The sequence below is a fragment of the Nilaparvata lugens genome, chromosome 8 (genome assembly GCF_014356525.2).
Source record: "Nilaparvata lugens isolate BPH chromosome 8, ASM1435652v1, whole genome shotgun sequence".
Lineage (NCBI taxonomy): Eukaryota > Metazoa > Arthropoda > Insecta > Hemiptera > Delphacidae > Nilaparvata > Nilaparvata lugens.
The window spans coordinates 30,066,143-30,090,074 of NC_052511.1; the positions used below are offsets into that span (position 1 = coordinate 30,066,143).

Sequence of the window (23,932 nt, forward strand, 5' to 3'; positions counted from 1 at the left end):
GGGTGGAATTTCCCTTGTGTAATTTGATTATTCCTGGTTGATTGGTTAGCACAGCTTGTGACAGGACAACCTGTTTTAACCACGTGCCGGATAGTTCAGAGTGTTGGGATACACTCCAGGGGTCTATGGAACTAATTGATCTGGTGAGTAATATGTGTCAGTATATGTGTGAATGGAGTTGACTCAGCTCTCATTCGGGGACCAAAGGAACAAAACTAGTTCTTGGTCAAAGTGCTCATCATTGTCAAATTCTGGCCACAGAAATGTGGCTGTTTTGTGAAAGGGGATCTTATTCGGGGGAATCAGTGAAGAAGGAATTGGGAGCAGCTTTCCAACCACAACAAGCAGACTAAGATAATGACAATATGCTATTCAAGAATGGGACTCAACTCTAACCAATAAATACCACTGACTTGAACTGAATAATAAGAAGTAATTATAAATGGACCAATTTAGGTCTGTGTTGGTAACAGTGTATTTGCACTGATGTAAGAAGGAAGCCACAAGTGGGAGCGGTCTATTCATCCACAACCAAAACGAGAGGAAAAGGAAGCCTTGAATGGGAGCGGTCTATTCGTCCACAACCGAAACGAGAGGAAAATGAAGCCTCGAATGGGAGCAGTCTATTCCTCCACAACCGAAATGAGAGGTAAAGGAGACCTCAAATGGGAGCGGTCTATTTGTCCACAACCAAAACGAGACGGAAAGGAAACCTCGAGTGGGAGCGGTCTATTCGTCCACAACTGAAACGAGAGGAAAAGGAAGCCTTGAATGGGAGCGGTCTATTCGTCCACAACCGAAAGGAGAGGAAAAGAAAACCTCGAGTGGGAGCAGTCTATTCGTCCACAACCGAAACGAGAGGAAAAGGAAGCCTCGAGTAGGAGCAGTCAATTCGTCCTCAACCGAAACGAGAGGGAAAGGAAACCTCGAGCAGGAGTGGTCTATTCGTCCACAACCGGAACGAGAGGAGAAGGAAGCCTTGATCGGGAGCGGTCTATTCGTCCACAACCAAAACAAGAGGAAAAGGAGACCTTGAATGGGAGCGGTCTATTCGCCCACAGCCGAAAAGGGAGGGGAAGAGGAGACCTTGAGCAGGAGCGGTCTATTCGTCCACAACCGAAACGAGAGGAAAGGGAGACCTCGAGTGGGAGTGGTCTATTCGTCCACAACCGAAACGAGAGGAAAAGGAGGCCTCGAATGGGAGCGGTCTATTCGTCCACAACTGAAACGAGAGGGAAGTGGTGGTGCAAGGCGAGGATGAATTCGAATGGGAGGGGTATATTAGACTACAATGAAACAAGAGAAGGAGGGGAGGTGAAAGTACAATTCAGTGGCAAGTGTCTAAGTACAAACAAACTGTTTCAAAAATGGGTTTAAAGCCCAATAATAACAATCAAAGCAAGGTATTAAATAATATTTTTGCAAACTGTAACTATAAGTACAAGAAAGCTTCAATCCAATATCAATGAATTCAAACAAAACTCAGATCAAGTCAGTTGTTCACAAAACTACTTAAGATCTCAAATAAATGAATAAATCTCACAAATCCTGTGTAGAAACGAAAATGTTGTTAAGCTACAAATAAGAGAATACAATTAATACTCAGATATTGGCAATTAATCAAACTGTAAACACAGTTAGTAGGACCAAATGGGTTTGCCAAACTATAAATGGGGACCCATTCTATAACTCAAAATGAAACCCACTTAAACGATGTTTCACTAATACCGGCAATTTATCAAATTGAAAAGAATGAAACACGCAATCAAATATTCACTTAACAAACGGTGTTTCACTTTATAAACAAAACATCAAACTGGAATAAAGCTGACTATGACTCTGATAAATAAAACGACGAACTAAATCACAATTCAATATTCACATAAAAAGTGAAATGTTGAAATAAATCACAATTCAGTAATCACGTAATAAGTGAAATGTTAAAATAAATTACAATTCAGTAATCACGTAATAAATGAAACGTTGAAATAAATCAGGAATCAATATTCATCCAATAAGTGAAACTTGAAATAAACCGCAACTCAATATTCACTCAATAAGTGAAACGTTGAAATAAATCAGGAATCAATATTCACCCAATAAGTGAAACTTGAAATAAACCACAATTCCTAGCAGAGCCAGGAAACTGGAGTGATTATTTGAATCAAACAATGTGCCTTTTTAAACTGGCAATGCTAATACGGAAAAGTTTGCAATAATTGAATGTATAAATTCAATTATAAGCTGAACAAAAAAAAAAAATATGATGTAATTCAACCACCCTCTACTTATGGGCTTCAATAACTAGTAAACTTCAAAAAAAATACAAAAAAAAACAAACGTAATAACCTATAAATACAAGATTATAACAAACAAATAAAGCAAGGGTTCTAATAGAATCAAGAATCCTAAAACAGCACTCTTATACTAGCCACTTACCTGGTTTCCAGAGTCTCGTTGTACTGGTCACACAGTTCAAAACAGAAAGAGAAAGAGCTGTCCGGGTCGAGCCCTTTTATAGTAAACCAGATTATGGACTTTGAACCCTTCCACGTGGTCGACAAAATGGAGTCATTTCCCAAAATAGAAAAGTACATGATCCTTCATGACAAACCGAAAAACCAACTGGCAACAATCACCCCTTATCGCTCACGGCTCCCATCTTATCCTGAACCATCTACTAGGAACACTTGTCAGGCAGGTAGTGAATAAGCCACTTTTCAATAAATGAACCTTTATTCAACTCGTCTCAAAACTATGTACAAAAGGAGAGGAGAAAAAATATATATCCATCAAAACGTAAAATCCTAGTAAGGGACAAAATGTGACCCTTACACTCAAAGAAATTATTATGATGGCTGAGACCATTTGAATGCAAATACCAGATACACCAATAGTAATTATAATGGAAATTATAACCCACCACCACAACAAGAAAGCACAAATTATACTGTAGAACATGCAATAGGATTTAATCAACAAAGAGAACAGACCAACTATCATAACAACCCGCCACCAAACACTGAAGCCCACCGTGCACTTAAACCACCTTGATAACAGCAACCCATATTAAGTATATTATTCCCTCCCAAAAATATACCACCAGAAATAACAACACAAAATTCAATAAGTACAAATTATAGTAGAGAACAGACAACCAAACTACAGCAACTACAAGAAAAACAGGATGACTCATCCAGAAAGCACCATCAATTCCTGATGCAACCCAATCACAGGAAGTACACCACAAGCAGCTACCCATAATGAGCAGTAATACACCACCGATGACTACTATACTACCAAAAATAATTGTTGACTACCCAAGCCCAAATCCAACCCATCTACATAGCCTTAACCACAGTGCATCTATCCATCCACCAACAGAAAACACAAGCAGCCGCCGGGGAGAGCAACCAACTACCAAGGAATACCAGGATGCAGTTAGAGATTTGCTTGATATAGAGCACACATATGAGGTACCGTGCCTGAACGCCACACCCCCCCCCACTGCAGCAGGCCAAGGACCCCACGGAGGACCAGGAGGGACTACCGGATCACAGGAGCATGCATCACAAGGCCCAGAGACGGAAGCGACAAGGGAGGAACCGTGCGCGCCGTTACCATCCCCACACACGGTTCAAGTGATGGAGGAGGACACTGGACGACCAACACCAGGAATTGGAGAGCAGCAGACACCAGGATGGAGGACAAGGGACTGACAGCAATTATCCGTGGCATATAAAATTTGAAGAACCCATGCATCATCATAACCAGAAAAACAGGACAAATAAAAGGAATAAGTCAGAAATAAATGATACATTCACTAGTGATTATGGTTGTCTGAAGTATGATGAAGTGAAGTACCCTATTGAAGTATTAAATTATGGAATATGCTTTATAAAATTGGAGAAATTAAAGAGTGATTTAAGGATAGAAAAAGTACCTGCTTGTTGTTATATGTTGAAAGGTTATGTTTTGAAAGAGATGATAAATGTTTTGATATTCTGTGTTTATTTATTTATTCATTTACAGACAAAAGCCCACAGAATAGATCCATGAAGAGCCTTATTGACATCAACTAGTTTAGATATATAATATTTGATGCAAAATAAGAATGAAAAATAGAATAAAATTGTAAACACAGTTTTTGAATACTAATAAGAAAATCTGGTGTGGCACACTCACACAACTTTCCTTGCCGTTATATGAAAATTGATCACCTATATGAAAATTGATCACCTGACGCTAGTGTTCCCGCGCATCTCAAGTCTACTATTCAAAGATTTGAACCAGCTGGTGACAGGGCAATAACGCTGGAGACACACGAGGTCTGCTATCTCTTCATAGTGAATCATTTATTAGAATCAACAGTTTACAATAATTGGATAATCAAATTTTCTCGAATTTCGAGCTTATTTTGGGTGAAAATGTTACTGAAAATTAATTGTAGAGATTCTCATGCTTAATCTTTTCCACTCAAAAATGTTTGTTTAAATTGTATCTGAAGCCTGATAATTGGAAATCTGAAATCAAACTTTGCATAGATGGGGCGGAGCTCCTGAAATTTTTACAGATATGGGACTTGTGGCAGTTGATAGAGCTTATTGATGACTATTCTAGGTATAACGTTAATCAAAATCGTTGGAGCCGTTTTCGAGAAAATCGCGAGAAACCCTGTTTTTGACAACATTTTCACCATTTTAGCCGCCATCTTGAATCGCATTTAATCGAAATTGTTCGTGTCGGATCCTTATAGTGTAAGGACCTTAAGTTCCAAATTTCAAGTCATTCCGTTGATTGGGAGATGAGATATCGTGTACACAGACGCACATACACTCATACACACACACACACACACACACACACACACACACACACACACACACACACACACACACACACACACACACACACACAGACCAATACCCAAAAACCACTTTTTTGGACTCAGGGGACCTTGAAACGTATAGAGATTTAGAAATCGGGGTACCTTAATTTTTTTCGGAAAGCAATACTTTCCTTACCTATGGTGATAGGGCAAGGAAAGTAATAAGAAGAGGCGAAATGAAAAAATGGAATAAATCAATGATAATAGAAAATGAAGAAAAATGAAATAAAAATAATATGAAAAATAAAATAAAGAATAAAATAGAGAATAGAGGAAAAATAGGGCTTTAGAAGAGAGAAAAAAAAAGAGGGAGTTTAGTATAATTATTTATCAATCATGAGTCAGCTATAGAGCGATATGCTAGTTCACAGGATTTCTAAAGGTTTGGAAATGGTCAGCAAAGGGATCAATGCAGTGGCTTATTCTATTGTACAAACGTAAAGTTCTATATATGTAAGAATTGCAATGATGAGTCGTTCTCATGTGAAACAGAATATTTGGTCTTGGTCTATTAAATGGGACATGAAGTTGCAACAACATACTTATAAATTCTGGCATGAATACTTTATTGTTTAGGATATTATTTAATAGCAAGAGGGAACCGACAGATCTCCTTTGTTCCTTTCTCCCAATCTTTGTACATTAAATATAAACCTTACATTGTCTGTTGAAAAAGCTATCGGACAGAATGCTTTGAACTATTTAAAATAAAGATACCTACCTTAAAAATTTATTCTGAATTTTTTTCTAAATCAAGAATGGCGCTGCTGTCAAATAGAGCCCAAACTAAAGCAACATATTATTCAAGTTTGCTCCTCACTGTAGCATAGTACAATTTCAAAACAACGTCACATGCTGTAAAAGGCCTACAATTTCGAAATAAAAACCCCAGTTACCTATTAGCACCATTCATAACATGTGCTAGGTATTCCTTAAACTCAAGAGTAGGGTCCATTATGACGCCCAGGTCCTTTATACGGATAACACAATCGAGGATTGCATTATTAATATTGTAATTGTAATGAAAAGGATTTTTCTGACGTGTGAGTATCATGTATTTTGTTTTTGATATATATTCATTTCCAATCTATTTCTCAAACACCAGTCATGAATTGCATTCAGATCCCACTGCAAGAGAGAGCAATCCTCCAGACTAGAAATAGGTCTGGAAAGTTTTACATCTTCTGCAAAAAGCAAAATACTAGATTCTTTAATATGGTCAGGCAGATCATTTATGAGAAGGATGAACAACAAGGGACCAAGGTTTGATCCCTGTGGAACCCCAGAAGAATATTGGTAGAGCAAAGAGATCTGTGATTATTAAAAACCACTTAAGACATACTATAGTGTTATGTCTATTATGGCTGTGATATTAATAAAAGACTGTGATGTGGATGGGATGAAAAGGATTGTAATGCTGTTATTGGAAGAATTTACTATTGATAATTGGTATTATAAAAATGTTTATTGTTGTGAGCATAATGATCTATAATGAAATGGAATCGAGAATATTGAATAAAAATGAGAGGAAAGATGAATTAAAACTGCAGGATGAGTGGGAAAGGCAAGTATTGGACAGATTAAAAGAAATTATTATTAAAGGAGCAAGGAAGTGTTTGAAAAGATATATAAGATTTCAGGGCTTTAAATTCATGAAGATAAATTATTAGTAGGACAGCCTCACCCATCGATAACCGGTAGCCAAACCACCTACATCAATATCTACCGCAGCAACTAACACAAGTAGAAACCAGATGACTACAAAAATTCTGCAAGCCATAATATCATCGAATTTGGAACAAATATGATAGGAAAGGAAATAAAAAAAATATTATCAGCCAAATACTGACCTACCTAAATAAATTTGATATTGGATCTTCGCCTCCTGTCGCCATATTCGTATTTAATCTGCCCAAGCTGATAGAAAAGTGCAACAAATCGAGGGACAGTTTTAAATTATCTGTTTTCTTCCTATTCATCAACTAAAAAAGGCCACAAGGTAGAATAATTGAAATAAAGTAAGATAATTACCTTTAAATATGAAAAATTGCAGGAGTTAGGTTAACTAAAACCAAGCCGAAGGAATTGTGAGGTAATGAAAGCGGAAAAGATGTTCTGTAGACTACCAGTGCCAACCAGATCAAAAGCATGTAGAACTGTTAAACATATTATGTCATGTAAAGCGAAATTGTTCCCAAAGTTATTTCTGTCATTTATTGTATCAATTGATGTTTATATATATTTATTGAGAGGATTTATATTTATTATTATTATTATTATTATTATTATTATTATTATTATTATTATTATTATTATTATATGTAGTTACCAAAGCCTTCAAGCGAATCTAAAGTTCGAGATAAATTACTTTCAACATGAAGAGGAGAAACCCATTTCTCCCTCCACAGTTTGTAGTGTGGATACAGACAGACATCCTGCACACAATTGGATGCGTGTAACTTTGTTTCATTTTCTTGTGATGGAAACATCTCTGTGACATACACAAATCAATATACCTGCTGACCAGTACACTACTTGGAACATTGCCAGCAATAGATGAAGGGGAGTGTTGCCGCATCGCGTTACAAAGCTTTCTCACTCAGACACAAAAGAAGGAGAATGCTGCTAGGTAGTGGGAGTGATTAGTGGAGGATAGAGCATTGGACCTCTCCGTCTTCGAGAGAGAGCCGTGTTAAAAGTAATTTTTCTCACACTTTACTTACCTCAAGTTGTAGAGCCAAAGACCAAATAATATAGCATAGCGAAAATTGTACCTGTATCTAGAAAATGTCATTAGAATAAGTGAGACCTAAAAATTATAAACAATGTATGAGCCCAACAATGTTACCTGAATATATTTGAAGGAAGTTGTCACGTTATTTTTTATGATTAAATAACGATTAGCCTCCTGCTTGGCATCAATCGGTAGAGCATGAGAATTATTTCAATAATTATAAAATCTGATCGTGGGTTTACTAGGATACAATCTCATAAAAATCTTCATAGGCCCAGATATAAGCTTTCACAATAATACTGATAATTCATAAAATATATATATATAAAACTTATATCCTACAGTATTGAGGAATAAAATAAATCGTACACCATAAAAAATTTGATACATATATTAACAAATATCTCAAAAGATGAGTCAAAAATAAAAATATATAGAGCGACAGAAATATATAAAATATGAGACAAACGATAATCGAGATCAATAAATATCACAAGTTAATACTATTTTTTAAGTTCTATAGCACGAAACTCTACCATGTGCTTTCCTTTCATGATCATATTATGCATTTATTTGCATGTAGCTTCGATATCAACTTGCTGATACTTGTCAACTTGGACGATTCTATTTCATATATAAATTTCTTAAATCAGCATGATAAATTGACCAACTAATAATCCAAATATATATATATACTAGCAAGAACCCGTGCTTTGCAAGGGTCTATTTTAAAACTTGACAAAATGAAAACTTGACGTAATGAATTATATAAATCTAAAGTGTAGGTCATATCTAAATTCACAAAGAGCTCGATTCTTGTTGGCTAGATAGATGTTATTCAATGCAGAAATCATTGTTATTTTACTAAAAGATAGGATAAAATGAATAGTTCTCTTTCAGGGGGAGTTTTGACAACCCACAAAACTCATTTTTCATTTGAAGAAATAATATCAAAATGGTGCATAGGACCTTACTTTTTTGTTCAGCTTGCCAAAATACCCCTCATTTCAATATTAAAATTTCCCACTGACTGTACAGTGAGTCAATCATTCTACAGTATCAAGGCTTGAATGATTTTGAAATCTTAATTAAATGAAAATGGTAGAGAATAATTATCATGTAGATATCAACACCTTTATTTAAAGACATATTAACTGCATGCGTTTTCATATTGCTGATACAGCATTGATAAAACTGTAGACGTTTATTTAGCAGTCTCAAAAAACTTTTCTAGCTGAAAAATTAATAATACATGCCACGTGTAGGCTTATACATTGCATCAGGATAACGAAGTTCAAAACTATGGTTTTCCTAAACATATGTTTTTGAGATAATTTCTTTGATGCAGCTGTTCCACATTCACCATTATAAATTATACAGAGTCTGTGAAAATAAAAATATTTATTGATTACCAAAACAATACTATTATTATATTAATGATAATAATTAATTATCAAAACAATACTTTTATTATATCAATAATTATAATATTATTAAACATATTTATCAATTATCAGAACAATATTATTGAGGTTGAGAGGAATCAGGTAGAAAGCAATAACAGAACAGATGTTCTTTTTTGAATTTCTATCATATTATTCTGTTATTCCCAATGATTACAACATATGTTAGAATATCACATGTCAATAAATAAATTATCTCATTTCCATATGGCACTCACCTTACCATGTTCATAACCTTACTTAATAGGATCCTTTTCCATCCTTTGAAACCCTTAGAGGCAAAATACGTTCTTAGTGCGCGTCTAGCATGTTTGAAGAATATTTGTGCAAAGTTTCAAGTCTGTAGGACGATTAGTTTGAGCTGTAGTGTGATTTTACATCAAAATTTTCGAAAAATGCCCTCTCCTGGACCCCCCTGTGCTCCTGATTGAGATTTTTCTGCATAGATCTAATTTTTTTTTGTAGCTGAACAAAAAATTTCCTCATGACTTTGCTGTGAAATGAGTGGTTCAAAAGTACAAAAATTTGGGGGGGCCCCAGCTCCCTCAGGGGGGCAAATTTCTGAAAATCCTCTCTTAGTGGATGTTTTCAGGCTACCATAAACAATCGTGCAAAATTTCAAGCTTTTAGGCTCAGTAGTTTGGGCTGTGGTGTTATTTCAGTCTGTCGGGGCTTAGCCTTTTATAAGTATAGAGATTAAATTCTATGGTTTCCAATAGATTTCTTTATAATAAATATTTCTTATCTCAGGGTGCGAGATTCAGCACCTGACAAAATAGAGAGATCAATTCATCTAGTGAATCAGAGCTACATTATATTATCGCAAATTATATTGCAGAAATTAATGATCATATGAATATTGTATTAACAGCCTAGAACTTAGTATTCTTTGATTGATGGATCTTTTAATATATGGATTGATTCATTACTATCTAATAAAATACCTTTCATACTATCTTTACTTGCACAAGTATTTTTACCAAATTCTCAATTAATAAAAAAAAACCCTTTTGACGAGCTAGCTTTGATTCTTATTTCATTTCAAAGCACTGAGGGCGCCCTATAACTATTTCGAAAAAATTTAACTCACGTGCTGGAATTTTCTATAAGCTGCTGATGTTGATCCAAACTCCTGGTGGTCCTTGATTATTTGTAGCCGGAGTCGTCTCTTCCAAGGGGTTAAAAAATTATTTAAAATGACTTCTGCTTTACATTAGCATCACAAAGTCTTATGAAAAAATTTAGAAATTTTATTTAAATTTGAGCTATTAAAGGTATAGTAAGATATTACGCTCTATAATTTTTGGTGAAATCTCATGGTGGTCATTGGCAGGCAAGTGTCGAAGTTCTCTTTTCTAATTTACAATTTTCATTCAAGATTTCCAAATTTACATGAAATTTAAATAATCTGTTCCTCCGCCATTCATGGCTCAAATAGACCGTACCAAACTATTAAATTATTACTTATGTTACATCTTTAATAATTTATTTGCCTTCAGGCCGTATCCAGAACAAAAACTGTACAACAATAATTCATAAATTCTTATCATTTTTTGTAGAAATATATACAAATATATTTGAATCAGCTCACTATTGCCGCCTACCAATTGCTACTATTTGATTGGTGCATGCAAATTATTATAGTATTCATGCGCCTAGGAACCTCCTACTTCCTTAATACATTTGATTATTTTTGTTTGGGTTTTTAATATGCTTTTTACATGCAAAGTAATTTTTTACAGATTATTGGTTGTTTCTTATATTACAACAATTAGCCATGTGGAACGTTTAGTTCCTCGAGTTGTATACTGTTTTGTTACAATAAGTCTCTGCCAAGGTGTTTGGTCAGATTCTACGTTATGTGACTCAGTCAATCATTAGGTCGCTGATCAGTAGATGTTTTAAGCCTAACCTCAAATTTTCAATATTTTATATAATATTATAAGGTAGCAGAAATTATTTTCATTTCTATTCGGCTGTTGTACAATTTAGCCATGATGCCTGATATTATCTAATCTTTAACATTATCATCTTTGGCGATATTAGCCTATTATTTCACTTAGACCTATAAATTTTTTCAAATAGGAATTTTTATTCATCCATTCTGATTTTGAACGTTACACACGCCCCTGGATTTGAATTCAAAATATTTTGAGAATCAACAATGTTTTCAATGAAAATCCATCCTTCAACACATTGACATATTCCATTTTTATCCACAAAAAAAAACTCTCAAAGATTTACAATAATTCGCAGACCTTATCTGCCTATGCCCCCCTTAGACCTCCATTAAATACAATAATAAATTCTCCTTATCAACACAAAAATATCACAAATATAACATCTTAGACACCTTCCTCATTACAACAATCATAACATAGTATTTTCAAATTTGCCACTCGCAAGGTCGCCAACCTAATTTCACACATTACACTTGATTCTCCTATAATAAATTTCTTTCAAACAATAACTTTGATGTACGAATTTTCTGGGGCTTATACTTCATTATAACTCCTAGGTCTTAATATCAATAATTTTCTATATATCAGGTACAATTCTTCTCCTTTGCTACATTTGATCTTGGCTTTTGGTGGTAACTATTTCACTTGAGGTTTTTTCAGTAACAACATGGCAAGAATAATAGTAATAAATTATGGAACATATAAATAAATATATTAACACTGATAAATACAATAAATAAGTAACCTTTGGGTATAATACTTTCTTCATAAACATATGTTAAACAAGCACTACATATTTGATTCAGGTGGCTTTGCCCAGCTGACTGAATTTTGGATTTTGACGTCATAACTCTAACCTTCTATTTTACAGCACAAAACTAACCTATTTGTCACAATTTCTACATTTAAGGTAAATTAATTAATTTATTTTCTACTATCCCCGTTTGTGTCCTTTTTTATATGATGTAGATTATTGAAATACATACTTGAAAAAATTGTTCTTTGTTTCAGGCTTCTAACAGCTGGAAGGAATAAAACGTTGGATTGTTGCCATGCGGTCTATGCCAAGATTAAATTTATTATGATAGGTCAGTAATTGGTTCGATAATGATGTTTTCCTTCTACTTCCTATCATATTTACTTTCAAATTTGACGATATTTCATGTAGAAATTTCGTGGTCTACTTGCATCTTCTTGCATTCTGTTTGTAGATGTAGCTGTAGGCCGTTAGGTTATCTGCTGTTGTTTGTTGAGGCTGTCCTATTATTAATCTATTCTTCATAAATTCATAACCCTTGTATCTTGTGTATTCTTTCTTCAAATAACTCCTTGCTCCTTTAATAATAATCCCTTTTAATTGATCCAAAGCCTTCCATTTATTTTCTTCCAATACAATCCACATAGTTTCTTTATTAACAACCTTAATCATATCAGGAAACAGTTTCGTAAAACAAGATTTCCCATAGGCCATAAATTCCTTCAATAATATTATCCCCTTCATTATTTCATTATCATCACAATTTTCAGCAAACATCACGGCCCTTATAACAACAATTTCACCATACAAGATTTCCCACAGTCAACAAATTCCTTCAACAATAACATGGTCTTGATTATAACATCAATAGCATCACTTTTCAATATTATCATAGCCATGGTAATCCACACAATACAATAAATCAAAACACTTATCATTTCTTCAATAATACAATCTCTCAACATATGATAGCCAGGTACTTTTACCTTATCAATATAATTCCTTATTTCTCTTGACCTTATTAGACACTGTTCATCCTTCATCAATCTCCACAAGTAGTCCACTTTATTATTATCCATGCACAAATCCGTAATAGTCCTTTTGGTAGCTCCGTTTCTATCCCATTTCTTTAGCCCATTTTCCCGGTCACATCACTGATTAGCTCTCTTGAAGTGAATGTGCCGCGGATGCATGCCGTCAGTCTCTTCCCGTCCTCCTCGGTGTCAGTCCGGTATCCTCCTTTGCCTCTTGAAGCGTGCATGTGGCCTCCATCGGCATGTGAGGTTCCTCCTTCATCTCTTCTTTCTCCGGGCCTTGCGATGCATGTTCTTTCGGTCCTGTAGTCCGTCCTCCTCGTCCTGATGCTGGTCGGGTGTCCTCCTTGGGCATTTCCGTCTCCAGGTCTTGCGATGCACAATCCAACTCCATCTTACAGCACAAAACTAACCTATTCATCACATTTTCCACATTTAAGGTAATTCAAATAATTTATTTTCTACTATCCCCATCTGTGTTTTTTTTATATGATGTAGATTATTAAAATACATACTTAAATAATTGTTCTTTGACTGTTTCAGTCTTCTAACAGTTGGAAGGAATAAAACGTTGGATTGTTGCCATGCGGTCTAGGCCAAGCTTGAATCTATCATGATAGGTCAGTAATTGGTTTGATAATGACGTTTTCTCTTGATTTCTTATCATATTTATTTCAAATTCTGTGGTATGGTTTAATATTGGCTACATTTTCCCACCAAACAGTGTGCATATTTTCATTCTCTTGCAACTGGACTGTATTGTGATGCGATATGGCTACAACAGTGAATGGCCCTGAATAAATTAAAAAGAATTTACGGGTTACTTTCTCCAAAGCATTTGATAATCTGTGGCTCTTCACTAGAACTTCATCTCCAATCTTATACGAAAATATTTTGTAGGCTTGGTCGTGAAATCTCTTTCTATTACTTGCCATTTATTCTAGCTTCAACCTGACTAGATGATGGGCATTAGAACTTGTTGGTTTATTTATCTCTGAGCTTGGAAAATCAATTAATTTTTTGATAAATGTAGTGTCTCTTTTACCGAACATGATTTTGTAAGGAGTATGACCAGTGCTTTCATTTAGGCTGTTATTATAACACTCTTCTAAAAATGGTACATATCCAACCCATTGTTGATGTTTTTCATTACAGTATGTCAGCATAAAACGAGAGATCTCTGCAATACGTCGCTCCACCTGATTAGCGCTGGGGTTGTAAAGAGATGTTCTCGACCATTTAATATTAGCCAGGTGAAGTATTTCTTTCCACTGCTTGCTACAAGAATAGGTTGCATTGTCGGATAGGATCCGTTTAGGCTTTCCTACTTAACTAGTCCATCTTTCCGTTATGCATTGGGCCAAAACTTCTCTGGTCAATTTACCTATGGGAAATAGCATTGTATATTTTGAAAAAATACATGTAAGCATGAATATGTATTTCTTTCCGTATTGTGCCATGGGTAATGGACCATATATATCCGCTGATATCAATATTCCAATGGTGCACTAGGGAGAATGGGATTCATTTTGCCTCTGATATGGTATCGCGGGTATTTGGCTTTCTGGCATATATCGCAAGCTTTTATTATTTTGGCCACTTTTTTGCATGCTTTTGAAATAACAGCTTTCTTTTAGTAGGTGGAGGGTCTTTGTAGTTCCAAAATGTCTGATATGTTCGTGAGCTTCTTTTATCAAATCTGTTTCCATGTTAGTGGGGATTATTAGGCACCAGTTGTAAGTATTTTTAGCTGGTCGGTGGAACATAAATCCTTTGTAGCAGGTGTACTGTTGCAGGTAATCAGGTGGTTCAGTAGCTCCTTCTTCCATCAGTTCGCGGATCCGGGACAGTCTTGGGTCTTCATACTGGGTGGTGCGAATTTCTTCAGGGTTCAATATGGCAGTGTGAATTCGTGGTTGGATATTGGGGGGATATGGTATACTTTCTCCACTCTTTACTGCAAAACATTTCAGGTTAGTATCTTGACAATATGTAGCATCTATTTCTCTGGATAAAAAGTCGGTGGTCTAATTTTTCTTTTCTGGCAGATTGGTCAATTCGATATCATATTCTTGAAATGCAAGAAACCATCTAGATAAGCGGTTGTGATTTAATTTGGCTGTTTTAAAAAATGTTAAGGCTTTATGGTCTGTATTGATAAATATCTTGTTACAGAGTAACAATGTCCGGTATTTAATACATACTTCCACAATACTCAACAACTCTTTTTCGTTCACAGAATATCGACGTTGTGCTGAATTGAGTGTTTTACTGAAAAATGCTAGCACTCCTTTCTCTCCTTGATCGTCTTCTTGGAAAATCTCTGCGCCTATCGCATAATCCGAGGCATCATCATTCAAGAAAAAAGGCTTCTTCAGTTTAGAATGTTTCAACACGACGGAGTTTAGGAAAGCTTCTTTTAGTTGCTGAAATATGACCTCTTCATTGTTCGTCCATCTCCAAGGTTTGGTGCTAGATAATACATGACTGAGCTGGGCAGTGTAATGTGACATTTGTTTGTTAAAACGGCGGTAGAACTGTAAAAATCCAATAAACTTTTGCAACTGTTTATGGTTGGTTGGTGTTGGAAATTGTCTGATAGCTACTAATTTGTCTGGGTCCTGTGATATGCCAGTAGGTGTGATTATGTGTCCTAGGTATTTTACTTCACTCGCAGAAAATTCACACTTCGATAGTTTAAGTTTCAATCCGCAATTGATCAGTCTATCAAATACTGTATCCAGATGCTGACAATGTTCACATATATTCTGTGAGGCTATTAATCCATTGTCCACGTATAACATACAGTAGTCTCTGATATCGTCTCCTAACGCCTGTCTCAGACACCATATGAATACAGCCATAGCATTTCGCAATCCAAATGCTAAACGAGTGAACCTGTAGTTGCGTCCATTAAATAGAAAGGATAAATAGTCACGTGATTCCGGTGCTACTTGGACTTGCCAGTATCCTGCGCTCAAATCTACTGTTGAATATATGGTTTTGCCATGGAATGTTTGCATGACTTGTTCAATTTGGTCTGGTCCTTCTCGGTCGTCATCCAGTATGTGGTTCAAAGCGCGGGCATCTGGACATAGTTCTACTGTTCCATCCTTTTTTGCTACACACAAAATTGGCCATCTATAGGGTGCTGTGGATTCTTCTATGATTGTTCCATGCAAGATATTTCTGCTATTTCGGCAGATCGATAGGTGAAAGGTATGGGGTATGATTTGTGGTAATACGTGTTGTGTGGTTTAACATTGAGTGAACACGCGAAGTGAGTAGCTAGTTCGGGTTGTTCGGAAAAAACGTCTGCATTTTTACGGAACACTTGAATTATCTCCTGTCTAATGTCAGTCCGGCAAATCATTTCTGAAGGTGGTGTATGATGTTGAAATATCTTGCTTTTCTTTGTTTGTTTCATTGGAGCTTGTAGGCGTTATATCAGGGGTATAATATAGTCATGGTTTCTCAGCTGTAGTCTTCTGTGTGTCAAGTGGTGGGTTGTTGGGTGTTGGGTTCTGTGTTCTTTGTTGGTTTAATCCTGTTGCATGTGCTAATGTATAATTTGTACTTATTTGATGAGGTGGTGGTTTGTAATTTCTGTTGTAATTATTCTGAGTGTAACCATTATTTGTGTTTAATCGATCACAGCCATCATAATGATTCCTGCGAGTATTTTGCTGTGAGTAATGATTAGTTGTGCGATTTTGAAAATTTCTACTATTCCAGTTATTGTTTTGTTTGTGCTCATAGCGGTGTTCGAATTGAGGGACAGATCGAGAGCGATCATATGATACCAGTTCATAGGTTTGGCTGGTATACTGATCACTATTTGAATTATGTTGATTCTGAGTGTACCTTTGGTCTGATCGGTGATTTGATATTGCCATCACAGACTGTATGCCATATAGATGATTTATTAGTTGCTAGCAATCGGTAATGGGTTGGGTGGCGAGTGCCATTCTAACTTGATACGGTAGCTTCTTTAAAATAATACTCGCTAATGCAGATTCGTTAATTGGCTTGTTCAGCTGAGAATTCTTGAACTGTAGGGCAGTGACTAAAGTGGTTCATGCACCGTCTAAATTAGGATTGAAATCGCATGATATGATATCCGCTAGCACGTCCAACTGTTTACTTCTGCTCCAATACTGTTCCAGGAAGACAGCTATAAACTCCTCCAATGATGTAAACTCATGGGCTCTACTCCGAAAAAACATCAGGGTTCGCCAATTGATAAGCTAGTCAAACGAAGACGCCACATACTCCAAGAGGTAGGTGCAAGAGTTTCTGCTAATTTTATCTGATCAATGAATGGTTGAGGTTGCAAATAGCAATCAGTATTATCGAATTCACCCAGTCCCTGCAATATACACTATGTGAATTAATGCTATCTGCTTGAATTCCATGAGGTCATTGTTGGATATGACTTTCTAATACTGTTATTTTCTCCTGTGCCATCTGCCATTGATTATTATTTGTAATTTTATTAGCATTTACTTCTTGATTAAGTTGAGTTGGAGTGGATTTTCGAATTTGCAGAGTTCCATTTAAAGCCTTACAGGTTTCGGTGTTCTGATTAATGCTACCTTGCAGTTGGTTCATTTTTGTGTACATATTAGTTTGTTTATTTTGCATAGATGTAATACTATTAACATTTTTATCAACTGTAGTTGCTAAATTTTGGTTAGCGACAGTAATTTGTTTTTTGATTTCCTGTTGGCAATCGGCTTTTATGCCAGTTGTTATTTCTTGAATAGGTGTAGTGGTTTGTATAGTTTAATTATCTATCCTTTCGTTTAGTTCACAGGTAACTGTATCCAACCTCTCCGATAATCCTGCCATAACTTTATCCTGACTTTCCCTCTGTAGATTTATCATTGCTTTTAACTCCTCTCTGTGATTCTCTACTTCACTATCAATAGTATCTAACCGCCATTCTATTGATTGTATGGCATCTGCTGTCTCCTTCATGCCCTGCTCTACTGTTTATTCATTTGCCTCCTTAATTGCTGTATTCTCCTTTTCAATTTCCTGCATCATGTTATCCATTGTATTCTGTAGCATAATAGTGAACATACTACTAGTTTGCTCCATTATTACCTTTTTAAATGGATCTAGCTCTGTGACTGAAAATATACTCTGTTTGCTCAGATGTGACTCGGCCTCTGGAGATACGGGATCTGCGGGCTGCTCCTCGCTCCCCTCGAAGTTGATCTCTGCCATCCTCTGATTCAATGGTGTGTCAGCAGTGTCGATTCGAGTGGATGATAGAGGTTGCAGACCTTGTGGATCGAAAACTATCGACCTGACACTTCCTGGTTCCCTTTCTTGTGGCGTATTGGCATCTACCATGGTGGGGTTTGATGTGCTGGGAGTCGACAAAGTGGGATCTGTACCACCGCCGTACATATATGAGACTTCAGAGTTTGCGGGAGTGTGGTTCATTATGCCAATGTGTTGAATGCTAATTGAAAAGTGATGAATGATATGCAAAATGCTTAAAGGACACAAACAAGGATTCACAGTGAAGCAGTTATGTGCAAAGTGTTTGGATAACCCTGGACAAGGTATTTATACTTGAGTTTTTTATAATGCTCTAGTGCTCCAATATTGGAATGTTGATTCCTGATCGGCTTATACACAAATATCAATGACTAGAACCAGCGGTTTAGGCCTATACATCATCAGTCCCATGTTTGGTCACCATGTTCTTATGTCACGTTATTTTTTCAATTAAATAACGATTAGCCTCCTGCTTGGCATCAATTGGTAGAGCATGAGAAATATTTCAATAATTATTAAATCTGATCGTGGTTTTACTAGGATATAGTCTCATAAAAATCTTCATGGGCCCAGATATGAGCTTCCACCATAATACTGATAATTTATAAAAAAAAATATATCTATAAAACTAACATCCTCTAGTAATGAGGAATAAAATGAATCGTACACCATAAAAAATTTGATACAAATATCAACAAATATCTCAAAAAATAAGTCAAAACAAAAATATATAGAGCGACAGAAATATATAATATAACAAGAAACGAAATCGATGAAATATCACAGATTAATACTATTTTTTAGGTTCTATAGCATAAAATGTTACCATGTGCTTTCATTTCATGATCATATGCATCTATTTGCATGTACCTTTGATTTTAACTTGCTGATACTTGTCAACTTGGACGATTCTATTTCATATATAAATTTCTTAAATTGACCAACTAATAATCTAAATATATATATTAAATTCTATGGTTTCTAATAGATTTCTTTATAATAAATATTTTTTATCTCGGGGTGCGGGATTCGGCACCTGACGGAATATATAGATCAATTCATCTAGTGAATCAGAGCTGCATTATATTATCGCAAATTATATTGCAGAAATTAATGATCATATGAATATTGTATTAACAGCCTGGAACTTAGTATTCTTTGATTGATGGATCTTTTGATATATGGATTGATTCGTTACTATCTAATAAAATACCTTTTATACTATCTTTACTTGCGCAAGTATTTTTACCAAATTCTTAATTTATAAAAATCCTTTCGACGATCTAGCTTTGATTTTTATTTCATTTCGAAGGACTGAGGGTGTATAATCACTATTTCGAATATTTTTCACTCACGTGCTGGAATTTTCTATGAGCTGCTGATGTCAATCCAAGCTCCTGGTGGTCCTGGATTATTTGTAGCCGGAGTCGTCTCTTCCAAGGGGTTAAAAAAATTATTTAAAAATGACTTCTGCTTCACATTAGCATCACAAAGTCTTATGAAAAGATTTAATAATTCGATTTACTTTAAGTTATTGAACGGTATAGTAAGATATTACGCTCTATAATTTCTGGTGACATCTCATGGTGGTCGTTGGCAGGCAAGTGTCGAAATTTTCTTTTCTAATTCACAATTTTCATTTCTGATTTCCAAATTTACATGAAATTTAAATATTCTGTTCCTCCGCCATTCATGGCTCAAATAGACCGTACCAAACTATTAAATTATTACTTATGTTACATCTTTAATAATTTATTTGCCTACGGGCCATATCCAAAACATAAACTGCACAATAATAATTTATAAATTCTTATCATTTGTATGAATATATACAAAAATATTTGAATCGGCTTACTATTTCCACCCATCAAATGCTAACATCTGATTGGTGCATGCAAATTATTATAGTATTCATGCGCCTAGTAACCTCCTACTTCCTTAATACATTTAATTTTTTTTGTTTGGGTTTTCTAATATGCTTTTTACATGCAAAGTAATTTTATAAAGGTTATAGATTGATTCTTATATTACAACAATTAGCCACGTGTAAAATTTGGTTCCTCATGTTGAATACTGTTTCGCCACAATAAGTTTCTGCCAAGGTGTTTGGTCAGATTCTAAGTTATGCGACTCGGTCGATAATTAGGTCGCCGATCAGCAGATGTTTTACGCCTAACCTCAAATTTTCAATATTTTATATAATATTATACAGGTAGCAAAAATTATTTTAATTCCTATTCGGCTGTTGTACAATTTGGCCATGATGCCTGATATTATCTAATCTTTAACGTTATCATCTTTGGCGATATTAGCCTATTATTTCACTTAGACCTATAAATTTCTTCAAATAGGAATTTTTATTTATCCATCCAATTTTCAATATGTTACAAAAGATATTTTGAATAGTTATCAAAATCATTGAATGGGAAGAATTTATAGGTCTCAAGCAATTAGCTGTATTGCTATTGCTAGATACAATGTCAACAAACTCAAGATTAGATAATAACGGTTATCCAGGCTACAGTTTTGAACAGTCAAATGAAAAGGAAAATATTATTGCTATTTATTTAATAATATAAAATAGTAATATTTGAGGTTAGGTTCTTTGGTACTTACTAGTCGGCAACCTAAATAATTGGCCCAGCCATATAAATTGAGAATTAGCCAGACACCTGTGGCAAATTTAGTTGCATACAAATAGCATTTGCTTTAACTAAGATCAGAGGGTTAGTAACAAGCATGGAATGTCAATGTAAAAGAAAAAGTGTTTTAGAAAATACAAAAATATTTATTATGTCATACAAGTATGGACAAAATGTGTAAAATAACTAGAAATATAAAGGGAATGGGATATACCTTACTCAGCACATGAATACATTTGTAAGTTTGGAATACGCAATCAAAATACAGTAACTGACTGGCAGTAAAAGCGAGTTAATTCAAAATGTACATTATTATATAAATGATAAGAATTTGTAAACTATACAGTACTCAGATTTATGTAACAGATACAAAATAATGACTAATTTAAACAATAATATTTGCTCTTTATGTGGTAACCTAGCGGATTAACACGGACTACATTGAATCATATTATTGCATAGTAGTGAGCTAGGGATAGCACCAATCAGAGTGGATAATTAAATTATATGCAAATTCAAAAATATGGAAGTATGGTCGTGAAAAGAATAGGGGTAGGTCTAAGCCCACTTGCTTGTCAGAGGTCACCAGGGATGCCCACCAATTTTGAGAGCACAAGACTAGATCCCTTATTTAAATAATTTTGCATTTAATGTTAAAGTTTGTTTGAATAATTAAAAATAGATTTCATAAGACTCAGTGAAGTTGTGTAATAACATGAGTCATTAAATTTGAATAATCCCATTGGAGAAGACGACAACAGCTCACCAGAAAGGCCTAGGACATTGAAACGAATCCGGATTGCCATCATAATTGTGAAAATCGACACATGAGTTCAATTGAAATGTTATTAAGGGGGCCCTCAGTGCTTCGAAATAATCTCAATTGAATGAAGCTAGCTCGTAGAAGGGTTATTTAAATATTAAAAATAATATTAAAACTTGCAGAAGTCTTAAAACTTAAAGGGAATATTTCTAAGAAACATTTATGAGATTACTATTCGAATATGCACAGAGGGAATATTCATTGTAATTATATGCTCACTCATATATCTTTTATCAGTAATTTATTAGATTTTTGTAGAGCTCATGTTCATAAGATAAATTGATCTATCTGATCTCCACCAGAGGCCGAAACCAAGCCCTAAGATATTTTTATATTTATATTTTTCATATTTATTGGAAGTAAGATTTATAAATTTTATTTGACAAGCAATAGCAAGTCGACAACTGAGCTATATAATTGAGAGAATGTATGCTGATTAAAGAAGCACATGATTTATTAATTAATGCAAATAAGCAAAGTAAAATCTTTAGTGAGCTATCTGTGATAATTTTTAATATATATATTTTCTCATATGATTTTTATATTTGTTGCTCTATTTTTTATTATTGGTTGTTTATATTTTCATGTAATTATATATTTTTATGTCTTGAATGGTTAACCCTTCATTCATGATCCTATCTTCATGCATGACCAATCTTGTTATAGTCTATTTTATTACCAGTGTTGATATATATTATTTAAATTATCAACTATATTCTTCACCAAATAAGTTGGATGAATCGGCGATATACAGCATTGATTATTAAATCTTTGGAAATATTACATTCTCAAGATTTACTCAAATTATTCAGAACCATCGCATCTGATTTGAAGAAACTTGAAGGTCATAGTATTAAGTTGCAGCAATATAAATTAAAAACTTATAAGGTATTTTGATAGAGTATCGCCTTTGATTCCGCTCAGTATCATTTTTCATTGCTGACCACTTTGGCCAATGGTGGCGGGTGGCATTAGTGGCGGTACCGCATTGTCTAGTACGATAATCAGAGCCCCTGTCTATCTCCACAGCATCTATATTTTTGTGAAATACACCAAATCAGTCACAAAAGCTGTGAACTGTTAAAGCGGCAGACGTTTGCAGCCAGCGAAAGCAGAGAACTGTTTGAGCTCCTAGGAGAGCTGGTAAGAAATTGGTATTTTTCTCTCATAAGTCACAAAAATATTAAATTTATTCAAAAATCTTTGCTCTACCGACTGCGACCAAGCAGGGGACACGTTATAGAAAAAATAACGTAACAATCTTTATACCTATAGGTATATAGGAGGTTCTGATCTATCTCATTATCGAGATAGTATTGATATGCAAAGGAGAAGAATAAGAAAAGTGCTGTCATCAATATTGAATCTGGTGTGAAATAAGGGAACGCGAAAGGAACTCTCAAGTATTGAATGAGTCTATAGATAGAAAAGATATACAGTAATGTAGAATCTCATCAATGATTATTTGAATAAAAATTTAAAATGGGTTATTATTATGAAAAGTTTCTTTGTTCTATTTCTCACCAATTCTTAACTTGAAAGCTTTCAATTGATTTCTTTTTGAACCTTCTAGTGAAACATCCACTGAATATTCCAAATACACTCCTCAATATTTGTCAAATTATTTTGAATAAAGTATTGAAACTTTCTCTTACATTTTCAGGAGGATCTGTGAAAATAATCGATCTCTAAAACTGAATTGAAGACACAAAAATTGATTCTACTGAAGTTATGTACTCGAGTTTTTGAAGTTTTAATAATAATTAAAAGCCTCAGGTTTTAGAGAACTTAAAGTTTCTAGTTTATTATTCTCAAGTGAGTGTTAGATTGGAATTGCCATGGATAAAAACAATTGGTAACTACATAATACATGTTCTTTGATGGCAATGAATTCCAATCTCTCAATCCAACATTCATATCATGAGTTTTGAGAATTTTTTAAAGATATTTATAGATGTTATTGTAATATGTTCAAGAAGTTGAATAATAATTTGTTTGAAAATTCGAATCTTGACATTAATTTATCACAATAGTCATTTCCTTATTTACAGTTCACAAGAATGATAATGGTTTCACGATCAAACCATTCAACCACACGATCACTTTCATCCCAAATGATCAATAGCTTGTGTTGATCTTTTAAGAATTAAAAAATCGCATCTGCTATACATAAATCAATAATATTTATATCTAGGTTTGCATGTACAATAATTATTCAATTCAACCATCGTAAATAACGTTCATCTACGACCATGTTATATTGTAAATATTACATCACAATCAATCTCATAGCAGGGATCAAGGTACCTGGAATAGAAGGTACTGGCCACGCGCATCT

The 23,932-nt window shown here is 34.7% G+C and overlaps 1 protein-coding gene across 1 annotated transcript in view; it reads left to right on the forward strand.

Annotated features, from left to right (window-relative positions):
* LOC111058566 overlaps positions 1–23,524 on the forward strand; it is a gene marked incomplete in the record, with an annotated part of 67,430 nt that extends 43,906 nt beyond the window's left edge. The window contains 1 exon segment of the mRNA XM_039434471.1: positions 23,258–23,524. Coding sequence (XP_039290405.1) covers positions 23,258–23,286 — 29 coding nt within the window.
* Between the last annotated feature and the right edge of the window lie 408 nt (positions 23,525–23,932).